The following is a 16,757-nucleotide window of genomic DNA, read 5'->3' on the forward strand; positions in this document are numbered from 1 at the left end:
ATCTTTGGTTTAAAAAATAAATTACGACTTGGAAAATTTAGTAAAAATGTTGGTAACACTTTAAGTCCCCCTATTTAGCATTTACAAGCAGTACACATATTTAATAAATGGTTTATAACACACTATAATGTAATTGTAAGCATATATAACAACCTTGTAAGTGTTTATTATTAGTAGCCTATTTGTCAGCAATTATACATTCTCCTACAAAGACATATTTTATATTATTATAACTGTCATACATAATGTTTACACACCAGCATCCACCTGTGGCTGCCCACATGCAGGAGGAGTTATAGCTGTTGACAAATGCATTAACAGACGCATATGTCAGCTACAGTACATTATAGTGTGTTATAAACCATTTATAAACGCTTATATACTGATTAATAATCCTAAATAGACAGACCTGTGAGGGGTGTATTATCTGTAAGAAAACAGATGGCAGCTCTGTGACTCGATTGTAATCCTCAGTGCAAAAAGTCTCAAATGAAAAAAACAGATGATTACATGACAGGCAGAAACCGGGGCTAATAGAGGCTTATTATCTCTGGTTGTACAAAGAGGAGAAGCAGTCATCTATTCTTGTGCAGGAGGCAGCTTCGTTGTCATAGCAACTGATATCCATTTTTATCATTGATCTGACAGCTTGAGTAGGCGGGACTTCCGGCTGTATTTCCAAAGATGACTATTGACAAGATAGTTATCTCCCTTTCATGTTTTTTGATTTTTTAAATTCTGTATATTATTCTATTAATCTAATTGTTGTCCCTTATGTGCTATTTGGCTGGTCCTTTACTGAATTACCTTCTACACTATCAGTAGACATGAGGCTCCTGTGCTGCAATGACTCTCAGTTTAAAATCCCTGGAAATAAATTAGGCTGCGTACAGTAATGCATTTAGCTTTGCATATCTCATTAGCATTAAAAGTAAAAGTGAGTACTTTTTTTTTTAGCCTGTTTTTCGCTAGCCAAAATTAGCATTAGCATTAGCAATATCACAGTTAACCATAGAGTGTAAATGCACCGTCCTAACCAAGCTAGCAGCTAACGCTAGTGCTAGAGTTAGCTCCACCGTCTCCCAGCAATGGGTGACGTCACGGTGGCTACGTCCATTATTATCGCTTTTTCGCCATGTATGCTCTTATAATACATCCATGGTATGCTCTTATTATACATGCATGTTTTTCGCCTGCTGGCGTAAACGAAAACGGAAGTCATTACAGGGACTTATCTTGTTTGTTTTGTTTTTTTTTACATCACCTCTGCTTCGAAAAAAAAAAATCAACCACATTTCCCAGAAGTCATTGCCAATGACCTGTCACCCAAAATGTCTGCACCCTAGGAACTCAGTTACCGGGGGTTAAGACCATTTACTCTAAAGATTCGTGAGTTTTTGATCGTCCTGACAGTCCACCAATAGTCTGCCAATGTGACAATAGCCTGCACTATATTAGCGATTCATCCTCTTCCCACCATGCTGTGAGGTTACCTGCGAAAACATGTGGTTTTCTTTAGTCAGACGGTGTTGTGAAACGCCTTGGTTAAGGCATGTTTTGCAGTTCAAAATGCACAGAAGGAAAATCCAAAACTATAACATGACTTACTCAATGTTGAGACACCACTGGATGAAGAGGCTGCCTGCTCTGTCCTGCAGCGTCAACATGATGAGCACACAAACAGACAAGGTAGGAAACATGTTTGAAAACAGAAAGGTATGTTAGCTGCACTGTCAGGACAAGTTATTGTCACTGTGTGTGCTGCTCCTCGTTCATAACTCTGTAATATTTCCTTCAATTGTCAAAGTGCTTGATTCAGTCAAAAACAGATACAAGTAAAGGCTGAATGCACTTGATTTGTTGTGATTGGGAGCCTGAAAGCTAAACTGTCAATTAAAGGGATGAGATGTCAAGTTCATTAAGCTCAAAATTCTGGTCCTGTACTTCAGAAACAGACATAACAACTCCTTTCCTTTTCTTAGGACGCCATCGACCTGGCCAAGTTTCCTGTGGACAGAATCAGGAATTTTTGCATCATTGCTCACATTGACCATGGAAAAAGCACTTTGGCTGACAGGCTGCTGGAGATGACAGGTATATTTGTTCCTCATGCTGGATTTTTCCTTTTTTATGGTTTACATGTATTTATATAGAATTTTCATAATCTTAAACAGGTTTACAGAGTCATGCCAGAACTGTATCTTGTGAATGTTAATTGATCTGTTTGTTTTTGGTGTATTGCTTTGGTGTTTCTGTCTTCATGGAGTCCCACTGCTCCGTAGCTCAATGACTACGTTGACATGCACAAAATATTGTTTTCGTCCTTCTTTATTCCGAAAAAGACAACATTCCTACCAAGCTGTTTACATGGCTAATGAAAATGAATATTGCACTAATATTTCCGTTTACAAGCAGAGGGTTTACAGGGTTTCCTTCTGCTCCAGTGGGAACGAGAATCACAAGATCTCTGCAGGCAGTGAAGTAAACATTAGTGAGCAGCTGCCTGATATTTATAAGTTATATTGATATGACTGATATTATAAATTTAAGGTTCCAGGCACATCCAGTACCAAGGTTGTCCCATGATGTTTACTACACTTCTGAGTGTTTTTGGTGCATCACATTGAGTCGTCACCATCAGCCAGGATAATAACAGATCTGCTCCGTCCCCATCGTGGAGAAGAAGTGCTCTGCTTTTCCAGCCCGCCCTGAACAGCTCTCCACTCTCCTCTCGTTCCTCTCCTATGTCTGCCTTCCTGCTCTTGCACATGTCATTTTGGCTGCATAGGGGTAAACAGGCAAGAGGGCTGTGTGCAAACTGCAGTAAAAACCCCAACTGAGACACATATTCTGAACGTGCTGTATACACGTTCAAAGAATGCTCCTAAAACCAGAATAATATCAGCATGTCCCACATCTTAATTGGAAAATGCTACATTCGGAGTAAGGCCTATTTCAGAATATCCAAGCGGAATGTTATATTAGTGTGCGTGTAAACGTACCCAGAGATCCAATTTGGTGGCGGCGAACCCTCTGTATTGTCTGTTTAATTTTTGTTTTATCTCTCCAGCTTTTCTATGTATATTTTATTTTATTTTACTTTGCTTTTATTTGTAACAATTCGTTTATATCAGTGTTCTTTTTCCATATGTGTATTTGTGTGTGAAAAAAAAAAAGTTGTTTGATTTTAATGGTTCCAATTAGGCCTGAAAAATAAGACACAGTAACAATGCTCTGGATTAATTCAGGAAGCATACAAACCAGTTGTATTTCATTATCAGGCCTAAATAGAAAAAGAATGACTAGGACAGATCCACAAACTGACTGTTTTAATTGCCATATGGTCGTTTCGGGCAAGACGCCCTTCTTCAGCGTGTGTACTGGCAATTTCACAATCAATAGACACAGGTGCGGTTAATTATAGATGTCAACAACTGACACAACAGGTCTGTCACAGCAGGGGGAGCCACAATCATATGATGTAGGTTACTAACATAAAACAATTGATAGAAAATAATTAATTAAAGATAAAAAAAAACAAAAGATAATCTGAGGGAGGCGTGTTGGGTACACTCTCTTGATAATCTCATTCCCTATAGGTTGAATGAGGAGATTTCATTTGCATGTTTCTTATAAAGTGAATGCAATTTGTGTTGTTTTTTGTTTGTTCTTTATCTTTAATTCATTATTTTCTATCAATTGTTTTATGTTAGTAACCTACATCATATGATTGTGGCTCCCCCTGCTGTGACAGACCTGTTGTGTCAGTTGTTGACATCTATAATTAACCGCACCTGTGTCTATTGATTGTGAAACTGCCAGTACACACGCTGAAGAAGGATATCTTGCCTGAAACGTCCATGTGTCAATTAAAAAAGTCCATTTGGAGTGCTGTCCTAGTCTTTCTTTTGCTGTTAAGGACTGATAATGAAATACAGTTCAGTGTTTCCCTTAGAATTTTTTTCAGGCCTGGTGGTACGCACCAAAACAAAAGACGAGGTGTGCAGGATGGCGTATTCGTGCGGTCAGATCACAAAGAGAGGATCACTTAATAAGCTGCATTCATTGCATAAAAATAAGCTTGAGCTCCCCCCCCACCATCTGCCCCTCTCACTTCTCCCCCTTCTGTCACTTTCCCTTCATTAGTATTAGTATTTTTGCTCGGCTCCAGAGTTTTGGAGAAAAACTTTAATATATTTGGTTATATTTGTCCCCTGTGTTAGAGCTTTTTCTCTTTAGGTGGCGCCATCAGCTAACCTGCATCCCATACACTCGCGCTCTTACTCTGCAGTAATTTAAAGGCTCTCTGACAGCTGTGGCACTCACATCGTGCCAAGAGTTTCCCAGGCAACAACACAGAGGTTGATTCATGTTTCAGAACAGCGCCGCACAGAGGCTCCCAAACGCAAATGATTATTGATTTCTAAATGAATGGATATTTGGCGATATTTTTGGCATTAAAGAAAAGATTTTTTTGGCGCAGTGGGGCTCCTTGTTGGCCTGGTGACCCACCAGGTCTGTACAATTATAGGGGAAACACTGCAGTTGGATTGTATGCTTCCTGCATTAATCAGGAGCATTGTTACTACCAAAATGAGTACATCTTTCTCTGCCTTTCACACACACATACACGTATAATGTCAACGATTGGGTCACAACTGAAGTTCAGACATAGTCCTGACTGAGTAAACTGTATTATACCTGAATCAGCTGTTGATAAAATGCCTGACACGAGGTGTTGCTTAACAAACAGGTGCCATAGCAAAGACGGAGAAGAACAAACAGGTGCTGGACAAACTCCAGGTGGAGCGAGAGAGAGGGATAACAGTGAAGGCCCAGACAGCCTCATTGTTTTACAACCACCAGGGCCAGCAGTACCTCCTGAACCTCATCGACACACCAGTAAGTCCTCAGCTGGGTGAGATGTCTGAAAGGAGAGGCATCCAATGTTTTGTTTTTAAACATGAATTATGAAAAGGTACTACTTTAGTTTGGTGCAACGTGCTTCTGGATCACTAGGTGGAAGCATGTGCCTTGTAAAGTGTATCTGACTTGATGATGAGGTAAGTTAATCCTGCCCTCTTCTGTTCTCATTTGTTTTCTCATCTCCTGGTTGTCACTACTACTTCCATTAGATTATTTACACAGTCTAATGCAAGCAGATTAATTAATTCAGGCCTAAAATCTGTCTTAAAGCAACACCCACATGCTCGTATGTACATGTGTTATTAGTAACTGCTTTAAGACGTAATCTTTTTGTATCAGGGACGGACAGAAGGAGCATAAGAACACTTGAACATGAGAGGATTGTTTCAAGACATACTTGAAAAAATGTGAAGGAATCCTTTAAACACAGACTGATAATGTGAAATATGTGCTGATTCTAGCACAGCATCAGCTCTCTTGTCTAAATTCATAATTGCAATAAAAATCAGACCAAAATCTTCAAAGCAAAAAATAGCTGACTTGTTATGTGAAGGGAAAAATTAAATATGCTTTTTAGGTTGTTTTTTTTTTTAAATACTTGCATTTGTTTACATGTTGCATTACTCATGTGTCTCAACCTTTTTTAACCTTTTGTTTCATCTGTCTCTCAGGGTCATGTTGACTTCAGTTATGAGGTGTCTCGATCGATCTCTGCATGCCAAGGTGTACTGTTGATTGTCGATGCCAACCAGGTAGAAAACCAGAATTCTTGCTGTTCTTTGTGAATGTGGCTGCAGATGCAGCATGCACTGCAACCGTTAATATTTTCTTGACATGTGAAGGGGGTTCAGGCGCAGACGGTTGCTAACTTCTACCTGGCTTTTGAAGCTCAGCTGACAATCATCCCTGTCATCAACAAGGTACACTCAGACCTGCCAGTGTTTGGTTTAATCATATGCATTATTTTTCCACTTGACTGCGACGTGGCAGGTAATTCTATTCTGACATTTCCTCCCTCAGATCGATTTGAAAAATGCTGATCCAGAGAGAGTGGAGCTACAGATTGAAAAGGTGTTTGATATTCCACGCGAGGAATGCATCAAGGTGAGTTGGAGCGTTTGTGAGCTGTATCTTGTGATCCACAGAAGCTCTGTATTTCTGAGAGATGTGTCTTATTTTCTGATCTCATCTTTTTCAGATTTCGGCTAAACTTGGAACAAATGTTGAAAGTGTTCTCCAAGCTGTTGTGAACAGAATTCCATCGTAAGAAGGCACATTTGGTCTCATTTCTCACACGAGACAATGTTTGAGGCACAAAACTGAAGCTGTTTTTTTCCGTACTTGTATTTTCAGGCCTGCGGCAAGTGTAGACGACCCATTTAAAGCCCTGGTGTTTGACTCCAATTTCGACCACTACAGAGGAGTGGTGGCCAACATCGCTGTGTTTGGAGGTCAGGTCAAAAAGGGGGACAAGATCGTGTCAGCGCATCTCGGCAAAACCTACGAGGTCAACGAGCTGGGGCTCCTGCGGCCAGATGAGCATCCAACACAGAAACTGTACGCTGCACTCGTCATCATCTCATGTCATTTCTCCTATTTGGTATCTTGTCCACTTAATATTATATGAAACAATTAGTCAATCAATTAATTTGTAAATCCACAGATACATTTTCTGCAACTAATTAATTGTTTTTTTAAGCAAAAATGGCAAATATATTATGTAATAATAAACTGAATATCTTTAGGTTTGTTTAAGTTTGTCAGACAAACAAGCCATTTAATGACATCACCTTTGGCTTTTGGAAAATTGGACTGGCAATTTAATTAGATAAATAGAGAAAAATCATCAGCTTTATATGAAAATTAGTTGAGGCCTAATAATAGCCTATATATATATATATATATATATATATATATATACACACACACATATATACATATATATATATATATATATATATATATATATATATATATACATATATACATATATACATATATAGTACCAGTCAAAAGTTTGGACACACCGAAAGTGTTCTACGAAATTTTACGTTTACTGTTTTTTGAGAAAAAGCTGTCTTGCTTTCTTGCATTCTGGTTTATTTTATGCAATCTTAATCAGGTGTATGAACAAGAATCATACAAATTAAAATACATTTTTTAACTGACCAAAAATTAGTAGTCACTTAATTTGATCTTAATAGTAATAATAACTTAATAGTTTATCTTTAAAGCAAAATGCCAAACATGAAGATTTGCTGCTTTTTGAAGAAGCCACCTCGGGCTTTAGCAAGTGATGATGACATTTTTCACCATTTTCAGACATTTTCTAGACTGAACATTTAATTTAATAATTGATTTATTGAAAATTGGGTTGTCTTTGATAATGACAATAATAGATATTTTCAGCACTATAATGAACTTGTAAAATATATTAACAATCAGATTCTGACATCAGCCATGTTTGCACAATAAGCTGCCTTCTGTTTGTCTGTAAGTGTTGTTGTGTGGCCTCCTTTTAATAAGCGCTGGTCCACACAGTAGATAAATACCAGAATCCTGTCAACATTTGTCCAACTGTCCATTGAGATGCTTGTTTACATTATATTAGTGTGACTCTCTGAGATGGACTGTTTGTGTAGGTTTGCAGGCCAGGTGGGCTACGTCATAGCCGGCATGAAGGATGTGAAGGAGGCCCAGATCGGTGACACACTTCACCTCCTGGAGCAGCCGGTGGAGGCTCTCCCAGGGTTTAAACCTGCCAAAGCCATGGTCTTTGCTGGTAAGAACTACCCTCCTCTGCTGTCACTTATTGTTTATTATCTTGCTCTTAATTCAAAACTTTGTTTTTTGCTTTGTGCTGTTTGTTGTTATGCTGTTATATGTTTTAATTGTGACGTGCTGAAGGGACTGCAGATGAAAGTCTGGTGCAGTACATCAAATGCTGACATTTATGTTTAACACTGTACATGGTCCCAATAAATACATACATACATAAATTACTCAGCACATAACAGAGCACCGACCTTGAATATTCCAGCATTACTGGACATGTAGTCGAACATAAAAGCCCTACAGTGTATGCCTTGTTCCACTCACTGGTACAGTAAGCGCAGTGTGCTGAATCTCAGTCAGTTGCAGTCAGTGCTCAAGAATCCTGTTTGCTGATTGTTGATGTGCACTCTGGCTTTTTTTGGTTTGTTTGTTTCCGTCCCCCAGGCATGTATCCAATGGACCAGTCAGAATACCCAGGCCTTCGCAGCGCCATTGAGAGGCTGACCCTGAATGACTCAAGTGTCACAGTGCAGAGAGACAGCAGTCTGGCCCTGGGAGCAGGCTGGAGGTCAGGAAACTGCTTTAAATTAGAATAAAAAAACTGGCTTTACAATCCCCAACAGAGGAGGGCGTCATTGCAAACACTGTAGCAACGAATAAAAACTAAAGATTTTAAAGATACTGAGCAGTGCAACCTCAAAACTTAGACCCCCTTCAGGAGTTTAAAATGTTTGGACATTTTTCAACTAATTTTCTGTTGTTGATCGGTTACCCTCTTTTTCCAAGGTGCATGTTCTCTCGTTCGACATCATATTTTATGATTGATAGGTGAATAAACAACTCTCTTGACAATAATGTATGGCGCCAAAATCGGGAGCCAAGTAAGAGTTGCAGGTCATATTATGAGTCCAGCGGATGTAAATTTTATTTTATTAGTGGCAGTTACTCATATCAAATGGATGTATGAGATGACACTGGAATATAAATGAGTTTCACTCACTGTTGAACTCTTTCCAAACAGGCTCTTTGTAATTAGAAGCTTGAGTAGCAATTGTGAGACTTAAGTGAACCTTCTTGACCCCCCCCCCCCCCCCCCCCCCCCCTCTGCAGACTTGGCTTCCTGGGACTTCTTCATATGGAGGTGTTCAATCAGAGGCTGGAGCAGGAGTATAATGCCTCTGTTATTGTAACAGCGCCCACCGTGCCCTACAAGGCTGTTCTGTCTTCAGCCAAACTCATCAAAGTAAGAGCCATTTTTCTGCTCATATATTGTCCTGTTCTTACAGTAGAGCCGTGCTCACACTGTAATTTCAGCAAAAAAAAAAGCAAATTTCTGACTCTGAAATTGAAGATAAATGGAGGCTCTCTGGTATCGCTGGCGTGCTTCCCTGTGAAATGACAATCAGAATGTTCTGTTGCAAAGGCAAAATCACAGCCAATTTGAGTGCATGATGGACGTAAGTTGAGTTTCTCTTGGAAACAACACTTTCTCATCCCAACTCCTGGCAGCGACTATCTGTACGTGAAGATTTTAGGTGATTTATTTTATGATGGATCATTAAGATGTACATTATTTCTCAGTTAAGACTAGAACTGAGAATCCCTTTAAATTCATAAAAGTCTTAACTTTTCATGTGCAGATTGAAATCTCACCGGTTCTTCTTACAGGCGCACGGCAGTGAAGAGATAACCATCGTGAACCCGGCTCAGTTCCCTGACAGATCAGTTGTGTCAGAGTATTTGGAGCCTATGGTGCTGGGGACCATTCTTGCCCCAGACACTTACATTGGCAAGATTATGAGTCTCTGCTTGGTAAGACTGTCTCTTATATCACAAGATTGATTGATTCGTTTCAGCAACGTTTTTGACAGCTGAGGAAAATGGAAACGAAGGGACAGAATTTCTTGGTATATCTTGTCTATATTGCATTTGTACTTTCTGCACCATATGCACTTTATTTTCATTTGCTTGTATACATTTGACGTGTATATCTGGCTTTGAAACATTGTGTTTAAAAAGTTTTTTTGTACGTCGGAGAGGGACGCTGTCTCTGAATACTTGAGTTGGCCTTATTCTCAAGCCTATCAGCAAATGGAGTTTGACAGGAGATACTAGAGTGCATCCATCCATCCTTTTCTAAACTGGTCTGGAGCCAAAACATTTAAAAAAAAACTTGGAAAATTATCTTTTTTGTTTGGTAAATGTCTTTATTTTTCTAAAGCTACTTTACATGTTCAGGCTTTTTTCACACAACAGAAGTGTGCCTTGGCATCCAAATGTTTCTCAAGATCTCCAAGAAGTCCCCCTCAGTTTCAATTCATTGATTAACTGAAGCTAACCAAAGGAGCCCTTCTTCAATAGTTAGTATAGTTAATACATGCAAAACTGGTGGAAGCAGAAATAATATCATGCTGTTTGTGTTCTTAAAGAATCGCAGAGCCATCCAGAAGAACATGGTGTACATAGATGACCAGCGAGTCATGATGAAGTATCTCTTCCCTCTAAATGAAATTGTTGTGGATTTCTACGACCTCCTCAAATCGCTGTCTTCTGGATACGCCAGGTAAAATTAAGCAGGTACCATGTGAGATCATAGTCCACTGTCAGTCATAAATACTTAATTACTTTGGTGGAAATGATCTCCTTGCAGCTTTATATGCAGCATATTAAAATAAAGTTACATGAACTACATTGAAAATGCCAAAAGGGGAATTCTCACAGCTTTAAAGTAGATTTGAAACTACTGACTTTCGTTGTTAGATGTATTTGTTTACTCCGTCAATGGATGAAAGACATTCTTAGGAAAAAAATGTCAATGAATCTAGTAAATGAAAACATCCACCTTCTCTTACATTTAACAGTATTGGAGAAATGTCTTAAATGAAACACTCTGTCACTTTTCACTGCTTCACTTCCATAGTTTTGATTATGAGAATGCGGGCTACCAGGCTGCTGATTTGATAAAGATGGACATTCTCCTGAATGGACGCCCTGTGGAAGAACTCACCACAATTGTGCACAGGTATGTTTCAAATAATAGCTGAGTTTAGATGCTGTAAAGTAAAAGTAATTGATTTTTAATTTTCCTTTTTTTTTTTTGGATAAGAAATTAAGAGGCTTCTTATTTGTCACTACAGTCTCCCACAGCTAAATGATGACTGTTACTGAAAAGAATTTGCAGATTTTTATGAGTTTACATAATTTCAAGGTTACATGGTCCTTTATTACTCAGCGTCATTCTTCTGAGCCTATGGAGCATGAAATATATTCAACATCCAGGATAATATTAAAAAATGGCTTCTTGACAGCCAGTGTTAACATTATCTATTACGATGACTTTACACACCGGTCAAGGACTTCATTTCAGTTGTGACAAGGACAATAGATTAACTTCGCAGGCCAAAAGTGATGACGGACGGCGGATATGTGTTTAATGTACTTACCAAAGCCGGTGTAGGAGTCAGTACAGGCCTTGGTAATTGAAGGGCGCTACGCTTCACCAACGATGGCCACTCTCTGACCATTCATACTGTACGCCTTGGAGCTGAGTCGAGTGTGGCTTTAGTCTGCTATTCTTTAAAGGCAACACGCCAATCACAGAGCAGAATATCTTGAACGAGAGATACAATACAGAGCGACAGAAATTGATGGTATGTGACCGGAGGTAAATGAAACAAGGATGTCATGTCAAGCAGAGAAGCCACTTACACCTGGTTGATATGAAGGATTTTACCCAGAGTGGCTTACAGTGCGTGTGGTGGGTGTCCACAGCAGGAAATGAGACCAGAAATCTGGTGTTAGTGTGTTGTTCTACTGGTTAACATGCAAAGGTCTTCTTCAGTGGAAAATGTGGCCCTCTACTGACCTTCAAACATGAACCTACCATGGTCAATGTACATAAACAATGTGTAATGTGAAAGGTGTCATCAAGATTGATGAACACACAGAGAAATTATCATCACACTCTGCATTTCCCCTCAGCTCTATGGAGCGTTTTAGCATCTTTAAGCTCATTGTTATGGTTTTACGGCCCACAACCTTACTGTTCTCACCAAGCTCATTTCCAGCTGCAGCAGGCAGTTGTTTTTAGCCAAAAAACTCTGAAAAAAACCACTGTTAGCTACCTGACTGGCACCAAACAACAGACAAAGTTAGCGACTAGCTTTCAGGAGTTAGTGGAGACCAAAACAGAGCTGATAGTGGATATGGGACTTAGATTTGACAGAGGGCCAGAAACATGACTCCAAATGAATAATGTGTAAATACAAACTGTTTGCTAATATGTTTGATATATCATCACCTGATAAAGTTTATAATACAGTGTTGCGTTTACAGCTTGTTGTGCTGTCCGCAAGTAGCGAAAAATCAATTAACACTACTTTAAAAAGCAATATTTACTCCACCTCCAACCTCACTTTGAGGAAACTTGTATTCGTTACTGACTGTCTGAATTGGTACCTGCATCTTTTGGGGATGAAACATATACATGTCATTAACTTCTGTATTTTGAGGTGATGTGAGTACTGTAATTTAATGGATAACAGTCTTTTTCCTTCACGGTACAGAAGAGCAGTTTGTGCCCACCACTCAGTCAGTGGTGGTTTAAAAGTTGTGTTTGGTTCTGATAGGCGTGTTTTCATTGCAGAGACCGTGCATACAGTTCAGGGAAAGCCATGTGTGAACGACTCAAAGATTCCATACCAAGGCAGATGTTTGAGATTGCCGTACAGGCAGCTATTGGAAGTAAAGTCATCGCAAGAGAGACGTAAGTACAAGATCTTCACCGAGCTAAAGGCTTTGTTAGAATGTGATGAGATGAAAAACACAATGAATACATAAAGCACTTAGTATTGTCTTTATGTGTGAAATGTGCTAAATAAATACAGTTCAGTGTAAATAAGTGACATGTGTGGCTTTTACAGGATCAAGGCGTACAGAAAAAATGTTCTTGCAAAATGTGTAAGTAATTTTCTTTTTCCTCTCAAATGTTTTAAATCTAAAAATATACCACAGACCCTCTGAATTCCCACTGAAGCCTAAATGAATTATTTATTTCTCTCTTGATAGTACGGAGGTGACATAACACGGAAGATGAAGTTACTGAAGAAACAGGCAGAGGGCAAAAAGAAGATGAGGCGTATCGGCAATGTGGACGTCCCCAAAGATGCCTTCATTAATGTTCTGAAGAGGAAAGACAAATAAATGCAATACTGTTAATATATTATTAGATATTATTATTATTGTATTCAACAGGTCTTTCTTATTGAAAGGCTCTCTGAATAAAGTGGTCGTTAGTGCTGCACTAATTGTGCTAATTTTAATAATATGCGTCAGTGCTTCATTTGTCTCTGACAGTTAACAGATAATTTGTCAGGAAAGGAGTTAAAAGGTTCTGTATTGTTAAAAATCAATGTTTGTTATCTGTTTATCTACAGTGATTCTGATGCTTTATTAACACGTCTGCTCATGGTGGTCCATGTATCATCTGATTTTCTGGCAGTCTTCACAAACAGTTAAAAGTTGTTAAAAGAGATTTGAGCTTCATTTCATGTGCAGAAAATGATGATATGAATGAGAAGACAGTATTTTAAATGGACAAGAGATTGGAGACATGTCTAGACATTTAAATCATTTCTCAAGTGAAAATACCAAACATTTTCTGGCCTTAAATGGGACACTAAATCCCTGCCAGTTCTTGATCTCATGCAGAGAAGTATCACCTTATTATTAAAATACACACTCTGTCCTGTGTGTAGGAAAATTACTCCAACATTGTCTTTTATGTTCCCAGTAGATGGCAGCAGCGGCTCAAACCCACAACAGACCTGAAAGCAAGATAATTCCATCCTGAGATAATTTCCAATCAGCCTCAGGCCTCATAAATGTCAACTTTAAATCATGTAAAACTCTAGACAGTCCACTTATCTTTTGTGTAGTAGTGGTAGTTGCTCAATGAAAGCAAGTCTAATTTAGGGACTAATTGCTATTTAGCTGAAAGGGAGGAGAGTAGGACACAATCTGACAAGTTGTACTTTACTGTTCAGAACATCTCAGTATTTAGTTCGGTGTACATGCATAAACTGTCAGCTACACGTTTAGGATCATTTTTCACAGCAGATATTTTGACCCGTCACAGCAGGAAAAGCACAGGTCTAACTATTAACACTGATGATTGCTCAGTCCCAGTAATCATTCCAGTGAGACATTATTAATGTAATTAATTACACCTGTGCTTTGCCTGCTTCATGTCAAACTGTCTGAGCTTTAACAAGACTTGTTTTTTCTATCAGGGGAATAAATAAGATTTTAGTCATTTGTACTGTTAGACTGAGATTGTTTTGAGCAGATAATTTCATAGTGAAACATTTTTTGCTCTGACCAATGAAAGTCCTCATACTAATAACAATGCTGTGTCCTGTCCTGGGTGAGTACTTACCTTTTTAAACTAAGTTATATTTGATGACAGGGGTTTCCATTGTTTGTTCTCTGTAAATATTAATAATGTTTTTCCATTGGTGAAACATAGTGTTTCCTCCTCTCAATCCCTGGCAATGTTTAGTATCAGCAAGTAAAAATTCAGGTTCTACAACTGGCTCTCATTGACCTAAATGCAAAAAACCCCCCAAACAAACAATAAGTAGATAATTGTGTATATGTCAGGGTCTCTCTTTGACAGTTGTTATCGTCGGGCCTTGGAGGGTAGATGATAAACCTACTTTCAAATTACACGTCAAGGAGCTCTACACTGCATTATATACCAACTTTCTGAGATTCACAACAGGTTACAGCTTTAGGACTCAATTGTAAAGGAGTTTAGGAAGGCTTTCTCTGTCTAAAGACTTGCAAAACCCTTGTGGAGCCTGTAAAACATGTCTGTACAAATAACTGAATCAGCAAGTAAAAACATGCAGTGTAAAAACATAGTGGTTATTAGAGTCATCAGAGGTTATTGTAGGGTAATCCGTAATGAGTTTGTAAGTGTTTATAACACGTTTAAGAGAGTCTGCACAATTTAAAATCTCAACATATTTCAGCCCTGTTTTCTCAGCGCACTGTAATAACTGTGTGGAGCTTTCACTATGAGGTTTTTACAGCCTGGACAAAAGCCATCTTATTGTGGCCCCTACACTGAACAAGGATTACTGTATGACAGTATTTCATGATAAAAGACAACTGAGTAAGACTTTACTGGAATCATGTTTTATTTGCAGCATAAAATATGATTTTTCAAATAAAACTGCAAATTAGTTTTCAACAAGCTCTAGCCCAGTCTTTTGCAACATAGAAGTACCACAATGAAACATTAGAAACTAAGAGGCTCAATCCAAATATGTACAATAAAAGGTATCCCCAGTATTAAAACTGAAAACACGGGAACCTGCTGTCCCCGTCAAACTGATTGACTGGTCTCAATGTTTTATCACTTTTCTGATGAAGAACATATCAACAATATTACAAAGACTGCATATTTCAACTTATGAAATATTGCCAAGATTCATCCCATTCTTTCTATGGCTGATGCTGAAACACTTGTTCATGCATTTGTCTCATCCAGGCTTGACTACTGTAATACACTTTTCTCTGGCTGCTTGCCAAAATCAACTATTAGCAAATTACAACTTGTACAAAATACTGTTGCTAGGATATTAACCAAGACTAGAAAATTGAATCATATTACCCCTGTTCTTATTTCATTACATTGGCTCCCTGCACATGTTAGATCTGACTTCAAGATTCTACTTTTAACCTATAGAATATTACATGGACTTGTACCATCCTACTTATCACCTCTAGTCACTCCTCATATACCTGTAAGGACTCTATGATCACAAAATGCTGATCTCCTGACTATTCCAAAAAATACATAAAGCATCAGTAGGGTCTTCTCTTATCAAGCCCCTCTTCTCTGGAATTGTCCTATCCAAATTCGAGAGGTTAGCTGAGTTGACTCATTTAAAAGCAAACTCAAAATGCATCTTTTCACATCAGCCTTCAACCTCACTTAGTCTGCCCTAAGTACTACAACTACAGTTATCCAGCTTATACTCAGTCTATGTGCACGTGGTTACATATATGTACTGTATGTTACACATTTTTGTATTTATATATATGTGTGTGTTTTCATCTGTATCCAGGTATGAATGTTCAGGAGTCTTTTGTGCATATTGTGAATTGTTCTTTTTATGTTTGTCTTTTTACTTCACATTTTTATCAGATATTCTGTTTATAAAGTGTTTTATTTTGTAGTTTATCTCACTTTTATACATTTTTATATATTTTGCTAATGTTGCCCATTACTGTTTTATTATATGTACAGCTCTTTGAGGCACACTTTGTGATATTGGGCTATGATAAAGTTTGACTTGAGTTGATGATGCTGAAGGTTTACTCTGCAAAGGTTTATTCAGGTTGGGGGAGAGAACTTCGGGAACCCCTAAGTTGGAGCCCTGGGTACTTAGTTCCACTCTTCCCCTCACTTCAAGACCCCTGCACACAGAGTTAATCAGCTGTCTTTGGATTACCTGCTACTAGTAACGATTATTTTTTATTATCAAGTAAGCTTATTTTATCGATTAATAAATTAATCATTTTGTCTATGAAATGTGAGAAAACAGTAAAAACTAATTGCGATGTATTCAAATGTCTTGTTTAGTCTGATCAACAGTCCAGAATCCAAAGATGTTCTGTTTACTATCATGTATGACCCAGAAAAGCTTCATATCCTCACATATGAGAAGCTACAACCAGTAAATATTTTACATTTTTTGCTTTAAAAATGACTAAAATGATTATTTGATTGTCAAAATATTTGGCAATAAAGTCCATTGAATTGAATTGAGAAGGAGGAGATGCCATTTTGATGATTTTAACAACATAACTGTTTTGTTTTTTCCTGGAATAACCATATCAGACACATTATATTCATGGTAGAGTATTCCATATTTACGTTTTAAAACATGTCTGGAGGGGATCTTATAACACAACATTGTGGGGGGGAAACGCGTTTTGGTTATGTTTGATTCTACGTTATACCCGTAGTTCAGTGTTCTTAATGC

The 16,757-nt window shown here is 38.2% G+C and overlaps 1 protein-coding gene across 1 annotated transcript; it reads left to right on the top strand.

Moving 5' to 3' along the window:
- The first annotated feature begins 1,075 nt into the window (after positions 1–1,075).
- On the top strand, positions 1,076–13,022 carry guf1 (GTP binding elongation factor GUF1). Its single transcript, XM_042419860.1, has 17 exons — positions 1,076–1,689; positions 1,983–2,094; positions 4,754–4,902; positions 5,598–5,678; positions 5,769–5,846; positions 5,947–6,030; positions 6,125–6,189; positions 6,280–6,483; positions 7,569–7,708; positions 8,146–8,269; positions 8,812–8,944; positions 9,370–9,513; positions 10,131–10,264; positions 10,622–10,723; positions 12,347–12,466; positions 12,624–12,660; positions 12,769–13,022. The coding sequence occupies exons 1-17, from the start codon at positions 1,504–1,506 to the stop codon at positions 12,901–12,903; spliced, it is 2,028 nt and encodes a 675-aa protein (XP_042275794.1). The 5' UTR covers positions 1,076–1,503; the 3' UTR covers positions 12,904–13,022.
- Positions 13,023–16,757: the final 3,735 nt, after the last annotated feature.

The sequence above is a fragment of the Thunnus maccoyii genome, chromosome 8 (assembly GCF_910596095.1).
Source record: "Thunnus maccoyii chromosome 8, fThuMac1.1, whole genome shotgun sequence".
In the NCBI taxonomy this organism is placed as follows: domain Eukaryota; kingdom Metazoa; phylum Chordata; class Actinopteri; order Scombriformes; family Scombridae; genus Thunnus; species Thunnus maccoyii.

Coding starts and splice junctions, on each gene's coding strand:
- guf1 (XM_042419860.1), top strand. CDS start 1,504: ATGTGGTTTTCTTTAGTCAGACGGTGTTGTGAAACGCCTTGGTTAAGG. Junction 5,679..5,768: donor TGATTGTCGATGCCAACCAG/GTAGAAAACCAG, acceptor TGACATGTGAAG/GGGGTTCAGGCGCAGACGGT. Junction 12,661..12,768: donor AAAATGTTCTTGCAAAATGT/GTAAGTAATTTT, acceptor CTCTCTTGATAG/TACGGAGGTGACATAACACG.